This window comes from Microcaecilia unicolor, chromosome 10 (assembly GCF_901765095.1).
Source record: "Microcaecilia unicolor chromosome 10, aMicUni1.1, whole genome shotgun sequence".
NCBI lineage: Eukaryota > Metazoa > Chordata > Amphibia > Gymnophiona > Siphonopidae > Microcaecilia > Microcaecilia unicolor.
Window position 1 is genome coordinate 145,821,938 of NC_044040.1, and position 27,620 is coordinate 145,849,557.

The following is a 27,620-nucleotide window of genomic DNA, read 5'->3' on the forward strand; positions in this document are numbered from 1 at the left end:
TGCTTTGATACATCCCATCTGTAATGGCTGCATCTGCTTGATGACAAGGAAGGGAAAATTAGATTCTTACCGTGATAATTTTCTTTCCTTTAGTCATAGCAGATGCAGCCATGATCCCTCCCTGTCTGATGCTATCTGCTGTAAATCTATTTCAGGTTCTGTTCGTGTTTCCTGGAGATTCCGTCCTTGGGAGAAAGTCGGAAAACAGTCTTCAGGATTCTTGTTCAATTAAAGGAGGATGACTTAATTCCCTCCAGTTTCATGTTTTGGAGGATGAGTTTATTCCCTCCAGTTATGTCTCAGTGGAGGATGAGTTTATGCCCTCCGGGAGGATGTTTCATTCCCTCCATTCTGAGTTAATGCCCTTTGTTGTAGGGCCATCGTTCGCTGTGAGGAAAGCTCATGTTATTCCCATTGCGGTTTGCCATACTGCTTTGGAAGCTTCAAATACTGAAGAGAGGCAGTGGAGCAAGCTGGTATGAGGCACTGAAAAAAGTGTGCTCTCTATCTCCCTCTGCTGGTTGATGGACACAACCCATCTGTAATGGTTGCATCTGCTATGACTAAAGGAAAGAAAGTTATCACGGTAAGAACCTAATTTTCCCTTACACAAACTTTTGTGAGGCTTATATTTAGGCATAGAAGAACAGGTGCCAATGTGAGCATTTACTTTTGGTTTTGTTCGGACACTTGCACATGTCTGTTACCTCTTGTTTGCCTTTGAAATTTGTAGGGGCTTGCTTCTAGTTGTGAAACAAGATGAAACTGGCAGTGAAATCTCAAATGGCAAGAAACCTTCTCTGCAAACCTATGTATTCAGCCCCAGACCTGGCAAAAAAAAAAACCTCCTACAGTAATCGTGCGTCTAAAGCCCCTGTTTACCTCTCTGCATTCCGCGGAATACTCAATTACATTATTAGCATTCATTTTATTCTTTATTCTTTCCCCTATCGATACCTGGACATTGTTTCAACTCAACTCCTCATAATGTAACCATAATCAAGTAATAATTTATTGTACTTTCATCGTTACAATGTATTGTAAACCACATAATCATGTAATAACTCATTGTACTTCCATCGTTACAATGTATTGCAAGCCACACTGAGCCCGCAAATAGGTGGGAAAATGTGGGATACAAAAGCAATAAATAAATAAATAAATTTTAATGCAGTGTGTGGCCATGTATTCTGCATAACACCCATGCTCAATCCCTCTGTTCATTGCTTGGCACGTAAAACCCGTGTAACCATGCAGCTGGGTCTGTAGTAGCTTTCTGCATCAGCTCCTAAGACTTGGAGACACACCAGTGGGCCTAGAAAACATACATATGGGTCATGAGATGAGTTCCCATTGTGCAGATTATTCTAAACATGTCTCATGTGAAGCATTAAAGCTGAGAACAGTAGCACATTATGATTGGGATTTAGGTCAGTCCATGTCAGATTGAACCAGGGGTCCCCACTTAATCATGTCCAGAATTTCAGAAACACAAGTCTTGCAGTGGTGCAAATGTAGGCCACAGACAAAAGCAATATTGCAAATATACAAAGCAATGCAATAGAAGTACCAAGTTCTTTCGTCTTATACTAGCTTGGGTGAATATTTTTTACAAAGGCAATATATAAATCCTAACAAATAAATTTGAATAACAATATGCAATGGCTTGTAATTTAGCCACCTGGGTAGTTTTTTGGTGCTGATTAAGAATATTATAGTTCTTAATTTGTTACTGAAAATGAAACTAAAGTTGGCTGAAAAATCAATATGATATAATTTCAAGCAAAGTTTGGATTAATGTTTTTCAGCAGTAAAGGGCTTCATATAGATAATTGGCCAACTGCTTGACTCCAAGGCTGTCATTGTAATGTTATGAAAAAAATATTTCTTGTGTTTATTGAAACATACTTGGTTGAAAATGGGCAAAAAACATTTGTGTCAAATTTTGGCTTTTTCAGGTGAAATTCTCAGTAGGTGTCAGACCAGATCTCTCTTATTTTTAGCATTATTGAAAAGAATATTTTCACTGCTATAATTCTAATTTTTTTTTCACTCTGGGACCAAGGTGTGTAATATCCCAAAACAATCATTGAAATCCATGATGTCTGGTGTTGAATGCAACATTTTGCAGTGTGCAACATAATCATTACCAAACAGAAGAAAGATTGGATGTCAAATGTTTCATTCCTCTTGCAACCCTGTGGGATGAATTAGCTCAGTTGAGCAATAATGCCAGCCCATATGGCATTGAATGTACCTTAAAAGGGGAAGTGTCAGGATGGGGAGAGGGAAGGGGGTGCCTTGAAGTTGAGAATCAAGCAATGAGGGAAGGGGGTGCCTTGAAGTTGAGAATCAAGCAATGAGGGAAGGGTGTGCCTTGAAGTTGAGAATCAAGCAAGCTGTTTAATGATGATGGTCACTGAAGATGCTCACTCTTATAGCAAAGAGCTCTGATGTGACACACTCTATGATGCCTAAATTGTCTTATCTGTGTCTTTATATATTTTCAGAATAAATGTTTTAACAATGCTATTGAGTTTACACCACAGTGCCAGTTAATATTGTTTCATTGCTTTGATGTTATTGCCTTTTCCCAACTGTAAGGCACATTCATTGCTTTAGTGATGGATCTGCTACACAGTACAAGAATTTTAAGACCTTCTTAAACTTGTGCCACCATACAAAGGATTTTGGTCTTGCTGCAGAATGGAATTTTTTTAGGCACCAGCCATGGAAAATCATCATGTAATGAAATAGATGGCACTAGAAAACTGTTGGCTGCACATGCCTGTCTTCAACGGCCTAGTGAAAACCTAATACTCACATTAATAGATCAAATATTTGTCTCACAAGAGGAAATTGAAAAAGCAAGACCAACTCAAGAAGGAAGGTCTGGTTCAGTAAAGAGCAAACTGTAGTTGGCACCAGAGAAAACCATCAGTTGATGAAAACAAAGTTTACGTTGGAAGAGTTTTAAATGAAACTTCTCGGTCATCTATTCCAAAAATACAGTTAATCAATCTTCAGCCTAGCCAGTATGTTGCTTGCATATATGGTAATTGCTGGTGGATTGGAAATGTGTGTGAAGTTTTGATGGATGAATATTATGCACAGGATTGCGCATTTCTTGCATTGGCCAAATCAAGAAATATTGCGTTTCTGAGCATCACATTATTGGAATTCTTCCTGTCCCAGCAGCAACTACACTAGGAAGAAAATACTCAGAGACTGTTCTGTCTGCTGTGAACAAACTATTCAAATCAGAGACTGCGAACTTTGGATTGTGCAGCAATAGCTTTTTTGTACAGAGGTCCAACCATGTGCTGAGTCTCCGTGTTCTTCCACTCCGCAGTCGCCTGACTGAACCATTTCTTCACTCCCTGTGCAAGACTAGCAGTTTCTATGACAAAACTGTCCTATAAAGCTTTTCTCTTTTTGCAGACATTCTGAATCATTTGTCTTCTTTACATTTATATAAGGAATCATGATTACTTAATCTGCTGTAAGGCAAGCTCTTTGCTTCAGAGCACTAACTCATAATCGTATATATTATATCTGATACTTGCTTAATGTTCTGTTTAGTTATGTTCTATTATCACGGAGATAATGTTTCTGCTCACTGCTTAATTAGTGCTTTTGATTCAAATTGTGCCTTCTGTCCTTTCATAGTCACTGATTAGTCCCATCATAACCAAATTGTGTAAACTGAATAAAGCTTTACAATCGAGTTTTTTTTTTTAATTTGTACCCCGCGCTTTCCCACTCATGGCAGGCTCAATGCGGCAGGCAATGGAGGGTTAAGTGACTTGCCCAGAGTCACAAGGAGCTGCCTGGACTGGGAATCGAACTCAGTTCCTCAGTTCCCCAGGACCAAAGTCCACCACCCTAACCACTAGGCCACTCTTCCACTCCTTTTGTCCCAATCTTACTATTACTGTCATTGCCAGCATCTCTGACTCAGTATCATTAGTGAATTCTTTAAAATAAATAATAAAGAGTGTGCAGGTATTGTCATCTTTATCTCTGCTCATTTTCCATATAAACTTCTAATTATAGGGTGTTCATCTACAACACCAAGGCTTCTACCATATGGTTCACTTGCAGTCTGTATAAAATGAAATAAAAAAGGTAATAAGTGAAAAATCAACAGCCTGAGTGTTAACAAATAAAGGGTCTCTTTTACCAAACCGTGTTAGCGATTCTTGTGGTTTGGTAAAAGAGGGGAATTTTTTTTCTCTGTCTGTGCATTTCCAATGTCTAGATATCAGGCTGTTTTCTTGCCAGTGCTATACTCTTTCAAAACTGACCTTTCCTCTTATGGTATTCTCCAATGCCAAGCTCATCGTTCTTAACTTCATTCTTCTCACAGGTTCTTTTACACTCCATGGTGCTTTGTCTAAGACATATGCTGAACATGTTTTTCAGTTTTTCCCATTTACTTCACCCTGGTTGTGAATGTATTACCTTTTTTTTCCCTGCTGGCTTGGCAAGATATCACAATGCTTTGTTGTAGGAGGAAGTTCCTCTTCTTTTCTGGATTGAAGCTACAAAACAGTTTCCGCTACAGGAGAGGAATCAAGATTTATCTGTAACATACTTTATTTCCTCTTGGGGAGTTCCACTGTTTGTTTTTCAAGAAGACTATATCTATATGTCCTTTGTTTAACAAAATAAATTGGATGTGCACCTCGGGTCTTAATGATACTTTTATTTGTAATCAAGTAATACTTCTTACAACAAGTGTCTTAGGTTCAACTTTTAATTCAACCACTTCCAGTTCAAAGTTCTCTTTATCAGCCTTTGTTGATTCTGCTGTGCTTGCCAAGTCCCTTGAGGTGGCAACTATGCACCTTCGAATACCAGGGACATTTAGGGCCAGATTCTATATAAGGTGCCTAAAAGATTTGTGCGATAAACATTTCTGCCTAAGCATATTCTATAAGCTGCATCTAGATTTAGGCTTGGTATATAGAATACGTTTAGTTGATATCCCAGGACCTAAAACTATGCGCCTCCATTTAAACCAATGAAAACATGATGTAAATCCATCCCTGCCCATAGATTTATGTGCACTGGGCCATAATTCTATAATTACACATGTAAATTTTGGAATGCCCATGGAATTCCCATTTCTCCGCCCTTAACCATTTGCCTTTTGAACTGCGCGCATTAGAATTTAGGTGCAGTTCATTAGAGAATATGCTTAGCAAGTTGTGCACGTAAATTTTAATTCTCCGAGGACAAGCAGGCTGCTTGTTCTCACGAATGGGTGACGTCCACGGCAGCCCCCGAGATCGGAAATCTACCTAGCAACAAAAGTTTGCTAGAGCCTTCGATAGCACGCACTGCGCATGCGTGGCCATCAGCTTCCAGCCTGTCGTGCGAGAGTCCCGTCAGTTTTGTCTTTTTCCATGGTAGAGAGCGGTTGTGTTACCGTCTCTCTCTGTGCCCTGAGAAAAAGCCTTCGTTTTGGTCGCGAGTTTTCGTGCTTTTTTTTTTTTTTCCTTTTTCCTCTTCGTTTTCTGTTGGGAAAGTTAAAAAAAAAACAGAAAACAAACATTTCTGGTAGTTCCCTTACTTTTTACAGTTGGGCCCTATTAAGTTTTCTTTCGCTGCCGTCGTGGCCCCTTTTGGGCTGCGCGTTTGCGTTTCTCTTTTTTGTGCCCTTTTTTCTTGGCACCATCGCGAATTTTGACTTCGCAGCCGCTATTTTTCCATCCATGACATCAAGGATTCCCAGCGGCTTCAAGAAGTACGGTTGGTGCAGCCGGGCAATCTCAGGTACCGATCCCCTTTCGTGGTTTATCCAGTGCCTTGGGCCCGACCATCGCCCAGATGCGTGTAAGTTGTGTCATAAGTACATAAGTAATGCCACCCTGGGAAAAGACCAAAGGTCCATCGAGCCCAGCATCCTGTCCATGACAGCGGCCAATCCAGGCCAAGGGCACCTGGCGAGCTTCCCAAACGTACAAACATTCTATACATGTTGTTCCTGGAATTGTGGATTTTTCCCAAGTCCATTTGGTAGTGGTATATGGACTTGTCCTTTAGGAAACCATCTAACCCCTTTTTAAACTCTGCTAAGCTAACCGCCTTCACCACGTTCTCCGGCAACGAATTCCAGAGTTTAATTATGTGTTGGGTGAAGAAAACTTTTCTCCAATTTGTTTTAAATTTACTACACTGTAGTTTCATCACATGCCCCCTAGTCCTAGTATTTTTGGAAAGCGTGAACAGACACTTCACATCCACCTGTTCCACTCCACTCAATATTTTATATACCTCTATCATGTCTCCCCTCAGCCGTCTGTTCTCCAAGCTGAAAAGCCCCAGCCTCCTTAGCCTTTCTTCATAGGGAAGTCGTCCCATCCCCGCTATCATTTTAGTCGCCCTTCGCTGCACCTTTTCCAATTCTACTATATCTTTCTTGAGATGCGGCGACCAGAACTGAACACAGTACTCAAGGTGCGGTCGCACCATGGAGCGATACAACGGCATTATAACATCCGCACACCTATTTTCCATACCTTTCCTAATAATACCCAACATTCTATTCGCTTTCCTAGCCGCAGCAGCACACTGAGCAGAAGGTTTCAGTGTATTATCGACGACGACACCCAGATCCCTTTCTTGTTCCGTAACTCCTAACGTGGAACCTTGCATGACGTAGCTATAATTTGGGTTCTTTTTTCCCACATGCATCACCTTGCACTTGCTCACATTAAACGTCATCTGCCATTTAGCCGCCCAGTCTCCCAGTCTCGTAAGGTCCTTCTCTAATTTTTCACAATCCTGTCGCGAGTTAACGACTTTAAAAGCGGACACAGGCGTCGAGACAGGCTCAGCGGGAACGTCTGTTTGGAGCCTTGCCCGACACTTCAGCGTTGACGTCAGCAGCGGTACCGAGGTCAGCGACATCGGCACTAGAGATGGCATCGACATCGGGAGAGCAGGTAATACCTGTCCGGAGACCACCGCACGCTGGGAGCAGTGAGCCATCGAGTGGGTCTCCACCTGTCTCGAAGGCTCCTGCTGGGAAGGCCCATCGGGACCGACCACTTTCAGACCTGACCCCGAGGAGGCGTGTGGATTCCACGTCCTCCTCGTCGGTACCGAGGAGTACCGATGCTGTGCATCGAGCAAAGGCTAAGAAGCATCAGCATCAATCTCCTTCTACCCATGGTACCGGGAGCTCCGGGGTGTTGAGGGACCGGGCACCCGAGAAGCGTCGACGCCGGGAGGCCCGCTCACCCTCCATCCAAGAGGTGTCGGTGCGTCGGTCTTTGGACAGTCCGGTACCGCCTCCTTGCTCTGCACAGGTTCTGCCTCCGGCTCCTGCACCGGCCCCATATCCTTTCCCGGCAGACACTCTGGACGAGCACCTCCGAGTCATTCTTCCAGGTCTCTTGGAGGAGCTGCTGCGTCAGTCTGTTCCGATACTGGGGGTGCTTGCGCCTTTGGTACTGTTGATGGCTCTGTGCCTGTGGTGCGATCCCCAATGCCAGTGCCACTTGCGGCTTCGGCCTCGGCTGCCACCCAGGTTGAGTCCCCGTTGACCTCGCTGGAGGGAGCTTCATCGCCGCCGGCACAGGAGTGAAACTTCTCGACGTTGTCATTGAGGACATGGTTCCTCGGAGTCGAGACGGGTCCGGTTTCGGACTGCAGTTCGTGAACTCTTGTCTGACACCAAGGAGAATGCCTCGTGGGGAGAAGAGGAGGATTCCAGATATTTCTCTTCTGAGGAGTCTTGTGGTCTTCCTTTTGATCCCACTCCTTCGCCTTGTGCGGGAAATGTCTGTGGCTATTCCCTTCCCAGTGGTATCTGAGGATGAGCCCAGGGCCAAGATGTTCGAGGTCCTTGACTATCCTTCACCACCTAAGGAGTCGTCCACTGTTCCTCTGCATAATGTCCTTAAGGAGACAGTGCTGAAGAACTGGACGAAACCACTATCTAATCCCACCATTCCCAAAAAAGCTGAGTCCCAGTATTGAATCCATGGGGAGCCTGAGTTGATGAAGTCACAGTTACCTCACGACTCTATGGTTGTGGATTCTGCTCTCAAGAGAGCCAAAGGTTCTAGAGATTTTGCCTCGGCGGCCCCGGGACGAGAATCTAGAACTCTGGACTCTTTTGGGAGGAAGGCCTATCAGTCCTCCATGCTCGTGTCCAAGATTCAGTCGTACCAGCTCTACACGGGCATCCACATGCGGAATAATGTCAAGTGACTGGCAGACTTGGTGGATAAGCTCCCTCCGGAGCACGCCAGGCCTTTTCAGGAGGTGGTCAGACAGCTGAAGGCGTGTCATAAATTCCTGTCCAGGGGTGCTTACGGCTCTTTTGATGTTGCATCCAAAGCCGCTGCACAAGGTATAGTGATGCGCAGACACTCATGGCTGTGTGCCTCTGACCTGGATAATAGAGTCCAGCAGTGGCTGGCAGATGTCCCTTGCCGGGGGGATAATGTTTTTGGTGAGAAAGTCGAGCAAGTGGTCGAACAGCTCAATCAGCGGGAAACCGCTATGAACAATCTCTCCCACTGGGCGCCTTCAGCATCTACCTCATCAGGTAACATACATAGTAGATGACGGCAGAAAAAGACCTGCATGGTCCATCCAGTCTGCCCAAGATAAACTCATATGTGTATACCTTACCTTGAATTTGTACCTTATCTTGAATTTGTACCTGTCTTTTTACAATCCACCTTCTCGACAGCCTTCAGGCTCAACCCCAGCGAGCTCGTTCTCGTCAACAGCGTGCGCCCAGACAGGCCCCTGCAGCTCCCCAGCAAAAGCAAGGGACGGGCTTTTGACTGGCTCCAGTTGAGCATAGCCGCTATCAAAGTGTCCGTGCCGGACGATCTGCCGATCGGGGGGAGGTTAAAATTTTTTCACCAAAGGTGGCCTCTCATAACCTCCAATCGGTGGGTTCTTCAAATAGTCCGGCTAGGATACTCCCTCAATTTGACTTCCACACCTCCAAATTGCCCACTGGGAGCTCAGTCCTTCAGCTTCCAGCACAGGCAGGTACTTGCAGAGGAACTCTTCGCCCTTCTCAGCGCCAGTGCGGTCGAGCCCGTTCCACCAGGGCAAGAAGGGCTGGGATTCTATTCCAGGTACTTCCTTGTGCAAAAGAAAACGGGGGATGTGTCCCATCCTAGACATAAGGGTCCTGAACAAATACCTAGTCCGAGAGAAGTTCAGGATGCTTTCCCTGGGCACCCTTCTTCCCATGATTCAGAAAAACGACTGGCTATGCTCTCTGGACTTAAAGGATGCTTATACACACATCCTGATACTGTCAGCTCACAGGCAGTATCTATGATTCCGTCTGAGAACACAGCACTTTCAGTATTATGTGCTGCCCTTTGGGCTCGTGTCTGCGCCCAGGGTGTTTTCCAAATGCCTGGCGGTAGTTGCAGCGTCGCTATGCAGACTGGGAGTGCATGTGTTCCCTTATCTCGATGATTGGCTGGTGAAGAGCACTTCAGAGGCAGGGGCTCTACAGTCCATGCAGATGACTATTCAACTCCTGGAGCTACTGGGGTTTGTCATAGATTACCCAAAGTCCCATCTTCTTCCAGGTCAGAAACTAGAATTCATTGGAGCTCTGCTGGATTCACAGACAGCTCATACCTATCTTCCAGAGGCGAGAGTGGACAACCTTCTGTCTCTTGTTTCCTTGGCCAGAGCATCTCAGCAGGTCACAGCTCGACAGATGTTGAGACTACTAGGCCATATGGCCTCCACAGTCCATGTGACTCCCATGGCTCGTCTTCACATGCAATCAGCTCAATGGACCCTAGCTTCCCAGTGGTTTCAGGCCGCAGGGGATCTAGAGGATGCAATCCAGCTACCCACCGACTTCCGCAATTCCCTTCAGTGGTGGACAATTCGATCCCATTTGACTTTGGGACGTCCCTTCCAAATTCATCAGCCACAAAAAGTGCTGACTACGGATGCATCTCTCCTGGGATGGGGAACCCATCTAGACGGGCTTCACAGTCAAGGAGCTTGGTCCCTCCAGGAATCAGGTCTTCAGATCAATCTCCTGGAGTTGCGAGCGATCTGGAACACTCTAAGGGCTTTCAGAGATTGGCTGTCCAATCAAATTATTCAAATTCAGACAGACAACCAGGTTGCCATGTATTATGTCAACAAGCAGGTGGGTACCGTATCTCACCCCCTGTGTCGGGAAGCCGTCCAGATGTGGCTGTGGGCTCACGCTCACGGCACGCTTCTCCAAGCCACGTATCTTGCAGGCGTAAACAACAGTCTGGGCAACAGGTTGAGTAGGATAATGCAACCTCACGAGTGGTCGCTCAACTCGGACGTGGGACGCAAGATTTTCCAAGTGTGGGGCACCCCCTCGGTGGATCTTTTTGCCACTCGGACCAATCACAAGGTCTCCCAGTTCTGTTCCAGACTTCAGGCCCATGGCAGGCTAGCGTTGGATGCTTTTCTCCTTCATTGGGGGAGAGGCCTCCTGTATGCATATCCTCCCATACCTCTGGTGGGGAAGACTTTGCTGAAACTCAAGCAAGACTGCGGGACCATGATTCTGATAGCTCCTTTTCTGGCTGCGTCAGATCTGGTTCCCTCTTCTTCTGGAGTTGTCCTCAGAAGAACCGTGGAGATTGGAGTGTTTTCCAACCCTCATTACTCAGAACGAGGGGGTGCTTCTGCATCCCAACTTTCAGTCTCTGGCTGTCATGGCCTGGATGTTGAGGGCATAGAGTTCGCCTCCTTGGGTCTTTCTGAGGGTGTCTCCCGAGTCTTGCTTGCTTCCACTAAGAGGAGTTATTCTTTCAAATGGAGGAGGTTTGCCATCTGGTGTGACAGAAAGGCCCTAGATCCTCGCTCTTGTCCTACACAGGCCCTGCTTGAATACGTTCTACATTTGTCCGAGTCTGGTCTAAAGACCAACTCTGTAAGGGTTCACCTTAGTTCAATTAGTGCTTATCATCAATGTGTAGAGGGTAAACCTGTCTCTGGACAGCCTTTAGTTGTTCGCTTTATGAGAGGTTTGCTTTTGTCAAAGCCCCCTGTCAAACCTCCGCCAGTGTCATGGGATCTCAAAGTCGTTCTCACCCAGCTGATGAAGCCTCCTTTTGAGCCACTGAATTCCTGCCATCTGAAGTATTTGACCTGGTGGCTGTTACTTCAGCTCGTAGAGTCAGTGAGCTTCAAGCCTTGGTAGCCCATGCTCCTTATACTAAATTTCATCATAACAGAGTAGTCCTCTGCACTTATCCTAAGTTCTTGCCAAAGGTGGTGTCGGAGTTCCATCTGAACCAATCAATTGTCTTGCCAACATTTTTTCCCTGTTCTCATACCCGCACTGCTGAACGTCGGTTGCATACATTGGACTGCAAGAGAGCATTGGCCTTCTATGTGGAGCGGCAAGCCCCTTCAGACAGTCCGCCCAAATGTTTGTTTCGACACCAACAGAAGGGGAGTTGCTGTCGGGAAACGCACCATTTCAAATTGGCTAGCAGATTGCATTTCCTTCACTTACGCCCAAGCTGGGTTGACTCTTGAGGGTCAGGTCACGGCTCATAGTGTTAGAGCCATGGCAGCGTCGGTGGCCCACTTGAAGTCAGACACTATAGAAGAGATTTGCAAGGCTGCACACATTCACATCTCACTACTGACTTCAGCAGGATACCCGACGTGACAGTCGGTTTGGGCAGTCGGTGCTGCAGAATCTGTTATAGGTTTAGAATCCAACTCCACCCCCCTAGGCCCATTTTTGTTCTGTTCCAGGCTGCACTCTCAGTTAGATGTTTTCTTCATAGGTCAATTCTTGTTTCGTCCTCGCCGTTGCAAGGCCCAATTGACCTTCTTTGTTGTTTTGAGTGAGACTGGGGGCTAGGGATACCCCATTCGTGAGAACAAGCAGCTTGCTTGTCCTCAGAGAAAATGAAGATACATACCTGTAGCAGGTATTCTCTGAGGAGAGCAGGCTGATTGTTCTCACATACCCGCCCGCCTCCCCTTTGGAGTTGGATTTCCTTGCTTTATCATCAAACTGATGGGACTCTAGCACGACGGGCGGGAAGCTGATGGCCGCGCATGTGCAGTGCGTGCGCCTGCGCGCGATCGAAGGCTCTAGCAAACTTTTGTTGCTAGGTAGATTTCCGATCTTGGGGGCTGCCGTGGACGTCACCCATTCATGAGAACAATCAGCCTGCTGTCCTCGGAGAATACCTGCTACAGGTATGTATCTTCATTTTATTGCCAATTAGTGTTTGTTATTGCTTGTTAAGTGCTGTTAATGCTGATTAACTTGTTAAGCCAATTAAGTTACGCATGTTGTTGTGGAATACACTAAATTTCGGTGTGGAACGTTAGTGTTCTCTTCTGTGGTGATTGGTTTCTTGTGACTGTGTGAGACTAGCACACTTTTTTTTTTTTTTTTTTAATAAATCTTGTTTATTCACATCGGTACACAAGGAAACTTAAAACAACCATGTAGAATACAGTCTAAATAACATTCCCCACAACCAAAACAGTTCCTTATTTTTATTTGCCCTCTCCCTCCCTCTACCCCGCCTTCCCCTCCCTTCCCATATCCTATTTCCCCCCCTCCTCTATCCCTCCCTTCCCTCACTTTTCAAGAGTTTAATATTCTACATTTTGTCGTTGCAGTCAAAGTCTCCCAAAATGGGGCCCATATCTTACAGTAATCATCTCCTTTTTTTGGAAGCTAAGTCCTTAATTCTTCTCCGTTCTAAAGAACACATATGAATCATGAGTGCTCGCCACTTCACTATTGTTGGGCTTTCTGGAGACAGCCAAACTTGCAAGATCACCTTTTCCCCCATTAATACTGTCCTCTGTAAAAAGGTTTCCATGCCAGCCGGTTTGTGACTTTGTATTGTAAATCTATGAAATAATTGTCTCGGGGAGTGGTGCCATTTTGTTTTCCACATGGCTGACACCTGTTCTTCCAAGGCTTTCCAGAATTTATGTACCTTTTGGCATGTCCAAAACATGTGGCCTAGGTGAGCATTTGCTAAACCACACTTTGCACAGTAGTCATTGTCTCTTAGTGTCGCTTTATAGGCCCTGCGTGGTGATACGTAAAGGCGTAGTATAAACCTATATTGCGTTTCTTGCCAACATGCATTTTCAGTCAGTTTATAGGTCCTTTGTACGCAAGTTTCCAGCTGTTCCGCTGTAACGGTTACTCCCAACTCTGTTGTCCACTGTCTCGCTTCTTTGCCATATTCATATTTCTTTGCATGTTCCCGAAGAAGGTAGTGAAAACATTTAAGTTGTATCCGTGTTCGATCATCCAGACCCAACAACGTGTTGTATGTCTCCCAGCTTCCCGCGCTTAGCGATGAGCCGGGAAGGGACTGAATATAATGTCGTAATTCATAAATGCGAATGTATCTTTCTTGTCCAGCTTGAACTCCGCACACAGGTCTTCGAATGGCTTTATTGTACCCTGCTCAGTCACCACGTGGAACACATATCTAACTCCATGTTCCTCCCAGTTCTTGAATGTCTTGGACGTATTCCCCGCAGGGAATGCTGGATCACCCCTAATTGGTAATAATGGTGAGGACGTCGTGCTCAATGCATAGTGTTTTATCAACCATCTCCACGTCCGTTGTAGAGGTCGAAAAATTGGAGTCGCCGCCCCCACGGTCTTTTTGGTGTCTGAGGGCATATGCAACCAACTTGCAAAATGTTGATGCCGAAAACACTGTGTCTCTATTTGCGTGTTGGTAAAGTATTCCTTGTTCCAAAACCAGTCTGAAAGGTGTCGCATAGAGCTCGTAGTCGAGAAGAGTCTCAGATCCAATAGGCCCAGTCCTCCTTTGTCTCGTGGAAGCATGACTCACTTGATGGACATTCGCGCTCGTTTGCCTTGCCACAGATATTTGTTGAGTTGTTTATGTAGCCATCTCTCGTCTTTTCCGCTCAGATACATTGGCAGCATTTGGAAAGCGTAAATCCATGTAGGAAACAGGATCATATTGTAGAGAGCCACTCGTCCCATTAGTGAGATGGGAAGTGCTTGCCAGTTGTGGAGTGTCCTCCCCACTCTGTTCTTCATTTTGTCTATATTCAAGGTGTAAAGTGTTTTGAGGTCAGCCGGTATTTGAACCCCCAAGTATGTTACTGCTCCCTGTGCCCATTGTAGTGGGAACGGACCTTCCCATTCTGTTACTAGTTCTGGGCCTATAGGAAGGGCTACCGATTTCTGGGTGTTCAAGATAAACCCTGAATGGAACCCAAACTCCTCTATAGACATTAACAACCTCGGTAACGATGTCTGTGGGTTTATCAAGGTAAGAAATAGGTCGTCCGCAAAGGCTAGTACCTTCACAATTTACCCCGGGAGCTGAACCCCTTCTATGTCTGGATCTACTTCTATCGTGCGCAGCAATGGTTCCAAGTATATTAAAAACAATAATGGGGATAACGGGCATCCCTGTCTTGTGCCTGCCTGCACCTCAATTTTAGGAGATTTGACCCCGTTTACTAGAATCCTCGCCAAAGGGGCTTCATATAGGGTTTTAACTGCTTTTAGAAACCAGCCTTCCCCACCAACATATGTTAGCACTCGAAACAGATAATCCCAATTAACTTTGTCAAAGGCTTTCTCTGCATCGAGACTGGCCATCAGCATCTTGGTCTCTGTGTCTTGACTCTGGGCAATTAACAGAAGGACCTTCCGCACATTAATTCCTGAGTGTCTACCCCTAACAAAGCCCACTTGGTGTTCCCCTATCAACTCCTTCAGCTGAGGTGCTAACCGTTCCGCCAGTACTCGAGCCAATATTTTTAAATCTACGTTAATAAGTGATATTGGGCGGTACGATTCAACTCGGTCTTCAGGTTTGCCCGGCTTGGGGTTTAGCGTTATCAGTGCCTCATTTTCTCCAGGTGTAAAGGAGCCCCTCTGCACCACCGCCTCATAGTAATCTATCAAGGCCCACAAAAGTGTGCCGGCAAAATCTTGTAGTATTCAGCTGAGAATCCGTCTGGACCCGGGGTTGATCCCAAGGGGAGGGCTTTAAGTACCTTTTGAATCTCTTGGGCCTGAATTGGTCTGGAGAGCATTTCTCGTCCCATCTGTGCCAATTTGGGCATTCTGGAGTCTTCTATATAGACAATGGTTAGTTACTCCTCTGGGCTATCACCCCTAGCGTACATCTGGGTAAAATGCTTGTGGAAGGCCTCTGTGATTCCCTCTATACTATGAACCCATGGGCCCTTCCCCGGGGAGAATAGAGGACACTAATTTCTTTGGCCTTTACGTTTGCGCCACTTTGGCCAATAATCTTCCTGCCTTATTCCCAAACCTACGGAAATGCATCCGGCTCCCTGTCAGCTGTTTTTGTGTCTGCTCATGGATAAGGGAGTTGAGTTCCACAGTTGTGGCCGTTAAGGCATCTCGGTTTTCGATTGTTGGGTGCTGTATGTATTTATGTTTTGCCCTCTTCAACTCCTGCTCTAGGTTAATTATGCCTGCCACTATCCGTTTTTTCCTAGCACACATATAAGCTATAATCCCCCCTCTGACCACTGCTTTGGAGGCCTCCCATAATATTATTTGGAATGTGCATGTTTCTGCATTTGTGGCTATATATTGGTCCCATTGCTCTCTAATGTGCGTAGCAAATCTTTCATCTTTATAGAAGAAAGAGGGGAAGCTCCATGTATAGCCCTTCTCCCCGGGGATGTCGTGCACCACGTCTATCCAAATTAGTGAATGGTCTGACACTTCCGCGGGGCTTATCTCCGCTCGGTCAATTCTAAAAAATAGCGATTGATCCACTAGGACGTAGTCCAATCGTGACCACGTCCCGTGGGATTTTGATTGATACGTGTAATCTATGGTGGATGGGTGCAATAACCTCCAGGGGTCCACCAATCCCAACGCTGTTCCCAGCTCCTGCAAGCTAGCCCTCTTTTCAAGTTCTTCCTTCCCCGACCGGTCTAATTGTGGGTCCATGACTTTGTTAAAATCCCCTGCCCATATCCATGGTGCGTCAGTAAATTGGAGGCCCAATGAAATCAGTGTTTGGTAAAACGTGGCTGCGTGGGAGTTGGGAGCATATACCACGCACAGATAAACCCGCATTCCCTGTATGTTTAAGCTCAACAGCACCACTCTCCCCTCCTTATCTTTATATATCAGTTTAGAGCTGCACATAAGGCCTTTTTTTATTAGTATCGCCACCCCGCTTCTTTTAACCCCCGAGGACGAGTAATAACATTCTCCCACCCATTTTTGCCTTAGCTTTTCATGTTCTATGTCTGTTAACTTGGTCTCCTATATGCAGGCTATCGAGGCCTTATGATGTTTAAGCTGGTTTAAGACCTTGGTCCTCTTGATGGGAGATGTTATTCCTGAGACATTCCAGGAGATTACTCGTAATGTGGACTTATGTGTCTAGCTCTTTCTCCGCATCTTCCATCAATTCCCTTTGAGAAGCTACCCCAGGGGCCCTGCCCACCCCCTGTGGTTCTATACTACCGTTCTCCTGCCCCTTAATTCGCAATATGATTTGACTTTTTTCTGCCTTGACTACAACTCCCGATGTTCTTCTTCCTCTCTCCTTCCTCCCCCCTCCCCCCTCTTCTTTCCCCCTCATTTCCTTCCCTGCCTCTCACTGCTCCCACAGTTACTTTGATCTTCTCTTCCCCCCCCCCCCCCCATGACCCTCCCCTCCCCTGTCTCGCTCTAGGCTCCCTCTCTCTCTCTGAGGGATTAGCCTGTCCGGGTCTTTCACCTGGTGTTTGGGAACCGTCTCCCCCCATCTGTTATCTTCTCCCCAACTTATATTTATGTTTAAACCATCCAACTTATTGTAAACAAATATTTTCATTTCCAGCTGACCCCCACTACACACCTTTAGTGAGTGCTGTGTTCACACTGGCTCTAGGGATTTTACCCATTCTTCTGCTTCTGCTGCCTCTGTGAATGCATGCCAGCGATTCAGGTGCTGGATCTTTAGGGTGGCTGGAAATTGCACCATAAAACGGTACTTCTTTTCTACCAGATGGGAGCATATAGTTGAAAATGCCTGCCTCTTGGACGCAAGTTCCGCCGAGTAGTCCTGAAACATCCTGATTTGATGCCCTTCATACTTCACAGACTCTCGTTTAGTTTTAAAAGAGTTTAGGAGCTGTGCCTTTTGAGTGTATCTATGAAATTTTGCTATTATGACTCTGGGTTTCGTGGCATCCGATCTCACCGGGCCCACCCAATGTACTCTGTCTATTGCTATCTCCCCTTGTATGGCCACCTCAGGGAAATGCGTGATTAGCCAGGTTTCCAGGGTCTTCGCCAACAACGCCTCCGCTAACGACTCCGGGAAGCCGACAAACCTGAGATTATCTCTACTCGCCCTGTTCTCCAGCTCCTCCAGTTTATCATGCTGGGCTTTAATCATGGCCTCCATGCCGTCCACTTTGTTTTTGTACTCCTGTAGCGTGTCCTCCGCGTCCGATACTCTGCACTCGAGCTCTCCGGAGCGCCGATGTAGATCTGCTGTGGACTGTGCGATTCCTTCAATTTGCTCGGAGAGCTGCTGTAGCCGAGGATCTAATGCTTTAACTACGGCTTCCGTTAGCTCCGCCGTAAGATTTGCCAGGGTCGACCTGAGTGGTGAGTTAGGCGCCATTTTGTCGTCTCCCGATTTTTTGCGAGGTGGTTTAGCAGCCATCAGCGTTTGCGAGTTGGTCAGAAATTTGTCCATAAATTCTCGGACCGTTCTGTGCCGTTTCTCTTTCGGTCTGGGTACCTAAAAGTCAATTTTCAAGGGTGTTTTTTTGGGGGGGGAGGGATTCGGGCCTCGCAGCGATCCCAGGTGCGTCTGCTGCTGTTCACAGCATCATGTGGCCTCCAGACTAGCACAACTTAATTCTTCTATAGTAATAATCATTTTTCCTCAGTCTCTAAGATTCCTCCTTATCAGCCTTTAGAAGTCTATCAATATTGTTTAATTTATTGGAGTAGTCTTGGACATTATCCAGTCCGGAGCTTTTCCAGAGATGTTCATGATCTATTTTGTGTCGCACAGTCAGTGTCCAAGGTCAGAGCTAGAACTATTTATAAATCTTGAGTTACATGGTGTTATCTGTTCATGTAGTTCCTTTACAAAAAAAAAAAAGAGAAGAATGCTGCGTGTTCCATTTTTGCTACATCTGTTCAGAAAAACATTAATTATGATAGGTTGTTAAATTTCTTTTCATGTCATCTGGGATCTTTCAAGTGGAATCTCCCTGAAAGTCAGTGTTTGTTTGCATCATTTACATTCAGTGACAGCAGAATGTAGCCTGTGGATATTCTAAGTCACGTGTCAGACAAACAGATAAATGAGCTTTGTTTTCATATTGTACAATATTCCCAACAGAGTCCGCAAAATCAAGAACATTTAATTTAGGTTTTACCTTTTTCTCCTGGAACAATAACACTTCAAAAGTTTACTCATGTATGTTTGTCTCTTGTAAGTTCACATATAACATTGTAACTGCAACTTGTTATTGCCCTTTCCCAGATCAAGGACCTCCTGGATTTTGTAGTATCTGCAGATATACGCACATCGTTTGAATATCCCATTTCTCAGAAATAGTACTCTGTTGTTTTTCCCATTGTGTTTGTAGGTTTGTGATTTACATTATATGTTGTCCATGTAATCTATAATTTTTTTTTTTTTTTGGGGGGGGGGGGGGGAATCCAAACATATGATTAAAACACACATAATTGAACATATTATCTGTCTTAAGGATGAGGCCCCTTGGGCATCGTGGTTTGGCCTGTCATAGGAGCAGACCTGTGGAACTTACTGCCGCGAGACATAAGATTAATAACAGACTATCTGCATTTCAGACTCAGTTAAAACTTGGTTATTCCAGAAACACTTTGGCTTAACCTCAGAAAAACTAGCCCCATATCTACACAAGACACAGAAGATGAAACACAAAACCACCTTCTAAACCTAGTAGAACACTCACACGGAACCTAAACTTGTCCTGATAAAAATGACGAAGGATCTACATTATAGACTATGAGTTCCAAAGACTATCAAGTTTCATATTAAACATGATCTTACATAAACAATTATGCACAACCATGCCCAGCTAATTAATAAGATGTAATGTCATATTGTTTACTATATACTGAACAGTTCCACTGTAAGTTAATACTAATTAATGTTAGCTAATCTTTTGATAACATACTGTTAAATCTAAACTGCTTAGAACTTGTCGGTAAAGCAGGTTATAAATGTCAAATTAAATTAAATTACAGATTTGAGAACCTTGCCTAGTTTTTGGTTGATATAATACCAGTGTTGTGATGAGGTGGTAACAAGAAATTGTATCTATCTCATTTAGAGAATGGTAGATATTATAATATAAATTCCATGCAACAAATTAGTTTGAATATTGAATTAAAGTGGGATATACTAATGCAACCATTTCCCTCTCTTCGTGATTTCTTTTTTTTTTTTTTTTTGGTGACCCGTTTTTTTTTAAAAGACGTAGCAGTCATGTGATGGTGATGTAGACCTTTAAACGATGGTGCTGATTGTGTTTTCTCTTCAGGAGCAGTGAAGAAGCAAGATGTTTAATGAAAATTCACTTTATTTTCCCTGAAGCAGGCATTATGTGCTGAAATTCATTACTAGTTTTGGGCTTTTGGATTTTGTAGGGTATTAAAGCTGTAGGGCCCTGTTTACTAATCTACGCTAGAGGCGTGTTAATGCTTTTAGCGCGCACTGACTGTGTAGGTGCCCTCAATATTCCTGTGGGCGCCTACGCAGCGTGTGATAATTTCGTGCACGCACTAAAAACGCTAGCGCACCTTAGTGAACAGCATAGTCTTCAAGCAACTACTGTACCTTTAAAAAAATAAAAGTATCTGTACTAGAAAGTACATAGAGCTCCTTTGAATTCTTTCAGCCACACCCAGCTATAGCAATCTGAGCTTCATATGTGCTCTAGCCTTCTGCCTCCTTGGAGGAGATACACAGAGCAGTAGTTTTGGTTCCACTCATGGAATTAGCAGAGAGGACCAATGGACATTAGTTAATGACATTTGGAGGCCGAGTTCTTTAAACTGTTATCAATTCCTTTTTATGAGGTACTCTTTTTGATTTGAAAGCTGGATGCCATTCCACTTCATAAAACTGGGAAAGTACAGTTTTGTTAGCTGACCTAGGTGATAAAAAAAATTAATGGAGAGTTTACTAAAGACCAAAGCAAATAATTTACGGTACTACATTAATTCTTTGCTTTGGTTTTTACCAGAGAGGATGATAGGCGATACACCAGAAACAGCTTCTGATGGTGATGATTTGGAGGAACTGAAGCAAATCATTATGAACCTGGAAGAGGTGATATAGCAAACTGACAAACTAGAGATTAGCAAATCACCTAAGGTTTGGATAGAACTCAGAAATGAAATTACAGATGTGTTAGTAACTTTATTATTAAAATTGGCTGGGGGTATCTGAGAAGTGGAAGGTGGCCAATCAAAACTGGTTTTTAAATGGTGCTCTAAAGGGATCCAGGCTGAGCCTGACATTGGTGCTAGGTAAAATGACAGAAGTCATTCTGAAAAACAAAAGTACTGAATAAATGGATAGACATGGTTTTAATTGGTCAGAGTCAACATGGATCTTGCCTTACCAGTCTGTTAGAGTCTTTTGAAGGGGCAAAACATGAATAAGGGGGAACCAATTGTGTATCTGTGGATTTTCAGAAGGTGTTTAATAAAGTCCTTCATGAGAGACTGCTGGAGATATTAAACAGTCATGAATTGAGACCGTTTTTACTGTTGATTGGTACTAATTAGAAAATAGTAGGACTAATTGGTCAGAGAAAGTTATATGGTGGAGTCCCTCGGGGATCTGTACTCAACACTTGTGCTTTTTATATTAATGATGATCTGGGAAAGAAAACAAGTGAGGTGATCAAATTTGTGTACAAAATTGTTCAAAGACTTGCAAGAGGGCCTTACAAGACTGTGGGACTGGGCATGTAAATGGCAAAGTAAATTTAATGTGAACAAGTACATAAGGAAAAATAATACAAATTACAAATAAATGATGCTGGATTCTCTTAGGAATCATCACTTAAGATACTTGGAGTCATTGTAGACAATATAATGACGTCCTTGGCTTAATGTGCTGTGGCAGTAAAAAAAAACAAACGGAATGCACTTTGGTCTCTTGTTACACTCTACAATATTTTTGATTCTCTTAGGGCCTCTTTTACTAAACTGAGCTAGCAATTTCCGCATGGCAAATGCGAAACAGCCTATTCAAAATGAATGAGCTGTGGAGCATTTGCCGTGCTGAGAATCGATAGTGTGGTTTAGTAAAAGAGGCCCTTACTCAGTTGCGCTTGTTCACTCACTCACTCACTTTACCCTTGCTTCCTTCCCTTTACTGACTTGCTGTACTTTGCCCTGCATCCACTGATTCATTCTCTCTTTGAGCTCTCAGGCACTCACTCATGTTTCACTTGCTAGTATCCCCTGACTTACTCCACTTTGACAGCTGGAGGCCATCAACAGCCCTGTATTTTAAGCAGCATCCTCACCCCTCTGCTTCTGGGCACGGGCTATCTTGCTTGCTTGGTACAAAGTGCGACAATCTAGGCTGGGAAGCAGAAGGAGAGGGCACTGCTTAAAATAAGGTATTCTTGCACAAATTATAGCAAAGAAGAGAAGACAGAGCAACCACTGCTGCCACAGGGATTGCTGGGCGGGGGTGGGAGAAGTATTCATAGAGCCATTGTGGTAACTCTAGCCCTTTGTTTCAGTGGCAGTTCCCCATAGAACAGGGAATTCTACAAGAAGGAATTGATTTTGTGTTCTGTCCTGTGACCGCAGAATTGCAGGAATTTGGACGCTGTTGAGTATATTGCTTGTTATTTGGGTCTCTATATTATAGAGATTGAGAGACGATAATAAAGAATACTGATAAGATGTGCGGTTCATACCAGGAATTGGTGGAGAAATGTTAAGGTAGGACATAGTCTGAAGAACTGCTGCAGCGAAGGTCAGGACAGTAACCACTGTGATACAAAATCTGGTTTTACGTTAACTTGTTTCAGTTACCCTACTCAAGCTCAGTTACCCAGTGTTCCTGAAACTGATTGCTGTAGGACTTAACAGAAACTGACAATAGGAAATTTGCAACTGTCATGGTGTGCTGTGCTTTCTCCAAGGACAAGCAGGCTTCTATCTTCTCACAAGTGGGTGACGCCAATTCACGTCGCCCGGTCCGGCATTTTGCCAAAGCTAAAAAGAGAGCTATGTGAGAGCGTGAGCCATGCTCCATCGCTCATGTGCAAGTGCCTTCCCTCCCATCGCGCTAATGCGGTTTCCTCAGTTCTCTTTTTTCCACATGAGAAGGTGCATTTTTTTGTCCTCTCTTCACTCGCCCGGTTTTTGAGAGCTGTTTAGTGCCTTTCGGCTGTTTTTTCTGCCTTCTGTTGTGGCTCCTTTATGTGGGCCTATTTCAAACCCGTCCTTCTATTTTTCTTAGTTTTATTTTACCCAGGTTTAAGTTTTCTTATTTTTCTGTTGTCATTGGACCGTTTTTTAGGCCCTGACTTAGGCCGGGCCTTGCCCCTTTTTCAGGCACCATCGAGTCATTTAATTTAGCCTGCAAAGTTTCCATCCATGTCTACGAAGCTTCCCAGTGACTTCAAGCGCTGTACCTGGTTCAGTCGGACTATCTGCAGTGTCTTGGGCCTGACCATAGTCCTGCTAACTGTGTTCTCTGTCGTCGTATGAAGAAGAGGTTTCCTGAGAGGCTCAACGAGAGAGGATTTTTGGAGCCAAAGCCGGTGCATCAGCATCACACCAGTATTGAGAACATCGGTAAGCATGGTTGTTTCTAGGCCCTTAGACACTGGGTGCAGTGAGGTGTCGAGTGGGTCTCCACCTGTCTCGAGGCCTCCTGCTGTGCAGGCCCCCCTGGACTGTCCATCATCAGACTCGACCCCAAGGTGACATGAGAATTCAACGTCGTCCTCATCGGCACTGAGGAGCCTTGGTGACATGCTTCGGGCGAAGGTCAAGAAGCATCGTTATCAGTCACCCTCGTCACATGGTTCTGGGAGCTCTGAGGCGTTGAAGTATTCAGTACCTGAGAAGCATCGGCGCCAAGAAGATCGCTCCCCCTCTATACAGGAGGTGCCAATGCGTCTGTCTCCAAGCAGCCGAGATCCTGCTCCCACGTCGACCCCAGCAGTTCTGCAACCTGTGCCTCAGCCGGCACCCCAGCTTTTCCCGCTGTCGGCCCTTGATGAGCACATCTGGACCTTGCTCCCTGAGCTGCTGGATGGCCTTATGCAGTGGTGTGTATCAGTACCAGGGGTGCTTGCGCCTACTCTACATCCCGTTGTGGCCCCGCCTGTCCCTCAGCCTGCAGTGCGGCCTCCGGTGCTGCTTGCGGCCCTGGTGCCGACTGCCACCCAGGCTGGCACCCCTTCAACATTAGTGGAGAATGTTTCACTGGAATTGAGACAGGAATCTGCTTCTCAACGCCTCTCTCGAGGACATGGTTCCTCGGCATTGAGGCACGTTCGGTCTCTGCAGTCCCATAGGGAGATATTGTCCGACACTGAGGAGGAGTGCACATGGGATTCAGAGGAGGATCCCAGATAACTTTTCTTCAGATGAGTCTTATGGGATTCTTTCTGAACCCTCCCCTCCACCACCTGAAAAGAGATGGTCTCCGCTGGAGAGCCTTTCATTTCCATCTTTTGCTAAGGAAATGGCTGAGGCCGTTCGTTTTCATTTAAAAGTGGAGGATGAGCCCAGGGCCAAGATGCTTGAGGTCCTGGACTATACATCTCCTCTTAAGGAGGCTGTGATTGCACCTCTCCATGAGGTACATGAGGAAGTCCTCATCAGAAACTGGGAGTACCCTCTGTCGGTCCCTATTATGCCCAAGAAGATTGACACCCAGTATCGGATCCACTGTACATCTGGTTTTGATAGGCCTCAGTTGCCTCACAATTCCATGGTGGTGGAATCCGCTCTCAAAAGAGCCAGGAGTACTAGGGACTATGTCTTGGCGCCCAGGCAGAGAAGCTAGAACTCTGGATTCTTTTGGGAGGAAGATGTACCAGGCTTCAATTCTCATCTCCCATAAACAATCCTATCAGCTGTTCATGAGCGTCTACTTGCGAAACTAGGTGTAACAGCTATCGGACTTGGTGGATGTGCTTCCTCCGGAGCAGGGCAAGCCTTTTCGCCATATGGTCAAGCAGCAGAAGGCGTGTCGAAAGTTCTTGGCCAGGGGCACTTAGACACTTGTGATGTAGCATCCAGGATCTCTACTCAAAGTATAGCAATACGCAGACTCTCATGGCTGCATGTTTCTGACTTGGAGCGCTCTGTTCAGCAACAGTTGGTGGATGCTCCTTGCCTTTTTGAAGAGAAGGTTGAGGAGGTCGCTGACCAAATCAAGAAGCATACTGATACAATCTTTTCTTTCTCCCGCTGGGCGCCTTCTGCATCCACTTCTTCAGCTAGGAGGGGTTTTGACAAGCCAAGGAGCGGTTCCTACTACTATTCTAGGTGTAGGCACACTCCTTTGACTCACCAGCCTACTCAGGCTCAGCCCCAGCGTGCTCGTGCTCATCAGCAACATGTGCCTAAGGCTCCTGCTGCTCCCCAGTCAAAGCAAGGACGGGCTTTTGATTGGGTCCAGTAGAGCACAGCTGCAGTAAAAGTGTCCGTCCCAGATGACTTGCTAGTGGGGGGGGGGGGGAGGCTAACATTTTTTCGCCAAAGGTGGCCTCTTATAATCTCCGACCAGTGGGTTCTTCAAGTAGTCCAACTCAGATATGCCCTTAATTGGCATCTCAAACCTCCAAATTGCCCACCGAGATCTCATTCATTCAGGTCTTAACACAGGCAGGTACTTGCAGAGGAACTCTCCACCCTTCTAAAGGCCCATGTGGTTGAACCTGTTCCACCGGCGAAGAAGGGCAGGGATTCTATTCCAGGTACTTCCATGTGCAAAAGAAGAAGGGGGGATGCGTCCCATCCTAGCCCTAAGGGCCCTGAACAAATTTCTAGTCCGAGAAAAGTTCAGGATGATTTCTCTAGGCACCCTTCTCCCAATGATTCAGAAAAATGATTGGCTACGCTCTCTAGACTTAAAGGATGCATATACTCACATCCTGATACTTCCAGCTCAGTAGAAGTATCTTCGATTTTGGCTGGGAACACATCACTTTCAGTATTGTGTGTTGCCTTTTGGCCTTATGTCAGCTCCCAGGGTCTTCATCAAGTGTCTAATGATAGTTGCAGCATCGCAACGCAGAGTGGTAGTCCATGTGCTTCCCGTATCTCAATGATTGGCTGGTGAAGGGCGTCTCAGAGGTCGATGCTCAGGAGTCCATGTGGATTACTATTCAGGTGCTAGAGCTACTAGGGTTTGTTTTATTTATTTATTTATTTGTTGCATTTGTATCCCACATTTTCCCACTTATTTGCAGGCTCAAGGTGGCTTACATAGCAACCGTGATGGCGATCGCCAATTCTGGTAAGAGAAATACAGAGTGGTCAAGTGTTAATGTTCATAGATGACAGAGTATATTAGGTATTCAAGGAGAGTTAAGTTTTGTCCAGTTCTGGTAGGAGTTTCGATTGTGTTGCAGGGTTCAGGTGTTTAGGTTGGATCATTCTGGTATGCCTTTGTGAACAGGTTGGTTTTTAACAATTTCCGGAAGTTTGTTAGGTCGTGCATTGTTTTCATGACGTTTGGAAGTGCGTTCCATATTTGCGTGCTTATATAAGAGAATCTGGATGCATATGTTGTTTTATATTTTAGTCCTTTGCAGCTAGGGTAATGGAGATTTAGGTATGTGCGTGCTGACCTTTTTGTGTTCCTGGTTGGTAGGTCTATAAGGTCTGCCATGTAGACTGGGGCTTTGCCGTGAATAATTTTATGAACCAGGGTGCAGATTTTGAACGCAATTCGCTCTTTGATTGGAAGCCAGTGTAGTTTTTCTCGTAAGGGCTTGGCACTTTCGTATTTCGTTTTGCCAAATATGAGTCTGGCTGTGGTGTTTTGGGTAGTTTGGAGTTTCTTCATGATTTGCTCTTTACATCCAGCATAGATTGCATTGTTTTGAACTACCCCCCCCCCCCCCCCAATCCCATCTACACCCTGTCCAGCGATTGTAGTTCATACGAGCCCTGCTCGACAGACAATCTTGTCTCGCTGGCATCCAAAGTTCGTGCCTCTCAGCAGGACACAGCTCGGCAGATGTTGAGTTTACTGGTCCACATGGCTTCCATAGAAGACACCGCATTCTTGCAACGGGCAGGAAGGCACTCGCGCATGTGTGGTGGAGCACGGCTCACGCTCCACAGAGCTCTGTTTTTAGCTTTGGCAAAATGCCGGACCGGGTAATGCGGATCGGCGTCACCCACTTGTGAGAATGTGAAGCCTGCTGTCCTCAGAGAATACCTGCTACAGGTAAGTATCTTTGCTTTACCATACATATCTTTTATCCTGCCATTTTATGCATTACCGGTTCAGTGTGTCTTAGTGTGTATTGCGTCCCAGCCTACTCCATGTTAGTGTGTATTGTCTGCTTTGATGCTTTTCATTGTTTTGTGTTGTATCATCCAGTGTTGAGGTTATAATAAATCCTAATAAATAAATAAATAGTGTGTTGTAGGCTTATTGTAGTGGTCCTGTGTGTTCTATTCTGTGTTCTGTATTACTGTTCCTTGCATCCTCTCATGTTGTGCATTACTGTGTGCTGCAGCATTGCATGCTGTGTGTTGTCCTGCCATGCTGCTATTTACTTTCTTTCTTTGTTTCCTTCTTCTGGGTATTCCTCTGAGTGCTCTGTTTAAAGAACATATTTTTATATATTCTGGAAAGTCTGGTTCTGGCTGTTGGCAGCTTGATGCTTTGTTTGCAAGGCTGCATTCTTTTTTTATTTGCTAGTCTTAAGTCCTCTCAAGCACACACCCAGGATACTTGACAATGTTTTACCTCCCACTAAAGTTTCTGATTCTTCTTTTCCTTTTCAGTCCATCATTTTTGATGAGGTGGATTTGACAGATGCCAGCGTTGCTGAATCCAGCACTAAAAATGTTAACAACAGCTTCACGGTAAGTTTTCTTGCTCCCCTGTACTTGCCACATTTTAATTGTAGAGCTTGGGTGCTTTCTTATCATATTGCATATATTTGTTCTCTTAGGTAGATTAGTTTGGTTGGCAGGTATGCAGCGACTGTGCTAGCAGAAAACAGACATTGCTAGCAATCTCCAATGGGAAGGGGCTTCCATTATGGATCTGAGGAAATTTGGTTTCTGTAGCAAAGGTCCAGATGCATGTGGTTTCTGCTTTGATGGGGCATGGTGTCTTTGGCAGAGGCCTGGTGGTACATGTTTTATTTATTTATTTATTTATTTATTTATTTATTTATTTATAATGACATTTGTATCCTGCATTATCCCAAACAGAGTTCAGGTTCAGTGTGGCTTCCAATCCAGACAATTAATACATATATATTATAAATCTTCTGATAAAGGAAAAATGTTGAGTAAATGTTAAATACAGTAGAGCTCTGATGACACATGGTAGAGTTTTGGTGTCACTTGG

The 27,620-nt window shown here is 45.0% G+C and overlaps 1 protein-coding gene across 1 annotated transcript in view; it reads left to right on the forward strand.

Moving 5' to 3' along the window:
* LOC115478339 (diacylglycerol kinase delta-like) overlaps nucleotides 1-27,620 on the forward strand; it is a 107,148-nt gene that overhangs the window by 79,212 nt on the left and 316 nt on the right. Inside the window, exon 3 of the mRNA XM_030215643.1 lies at nucleotides 27,047-27,127. Coding sequence (XP_030071503.1) covers nucleotides 27,047-27,127 — 81 coding nt within the window. The remainder of the gene's footprint in view (nucleotides 1-27,046; nucleotides 27,128-27,620) is intronic.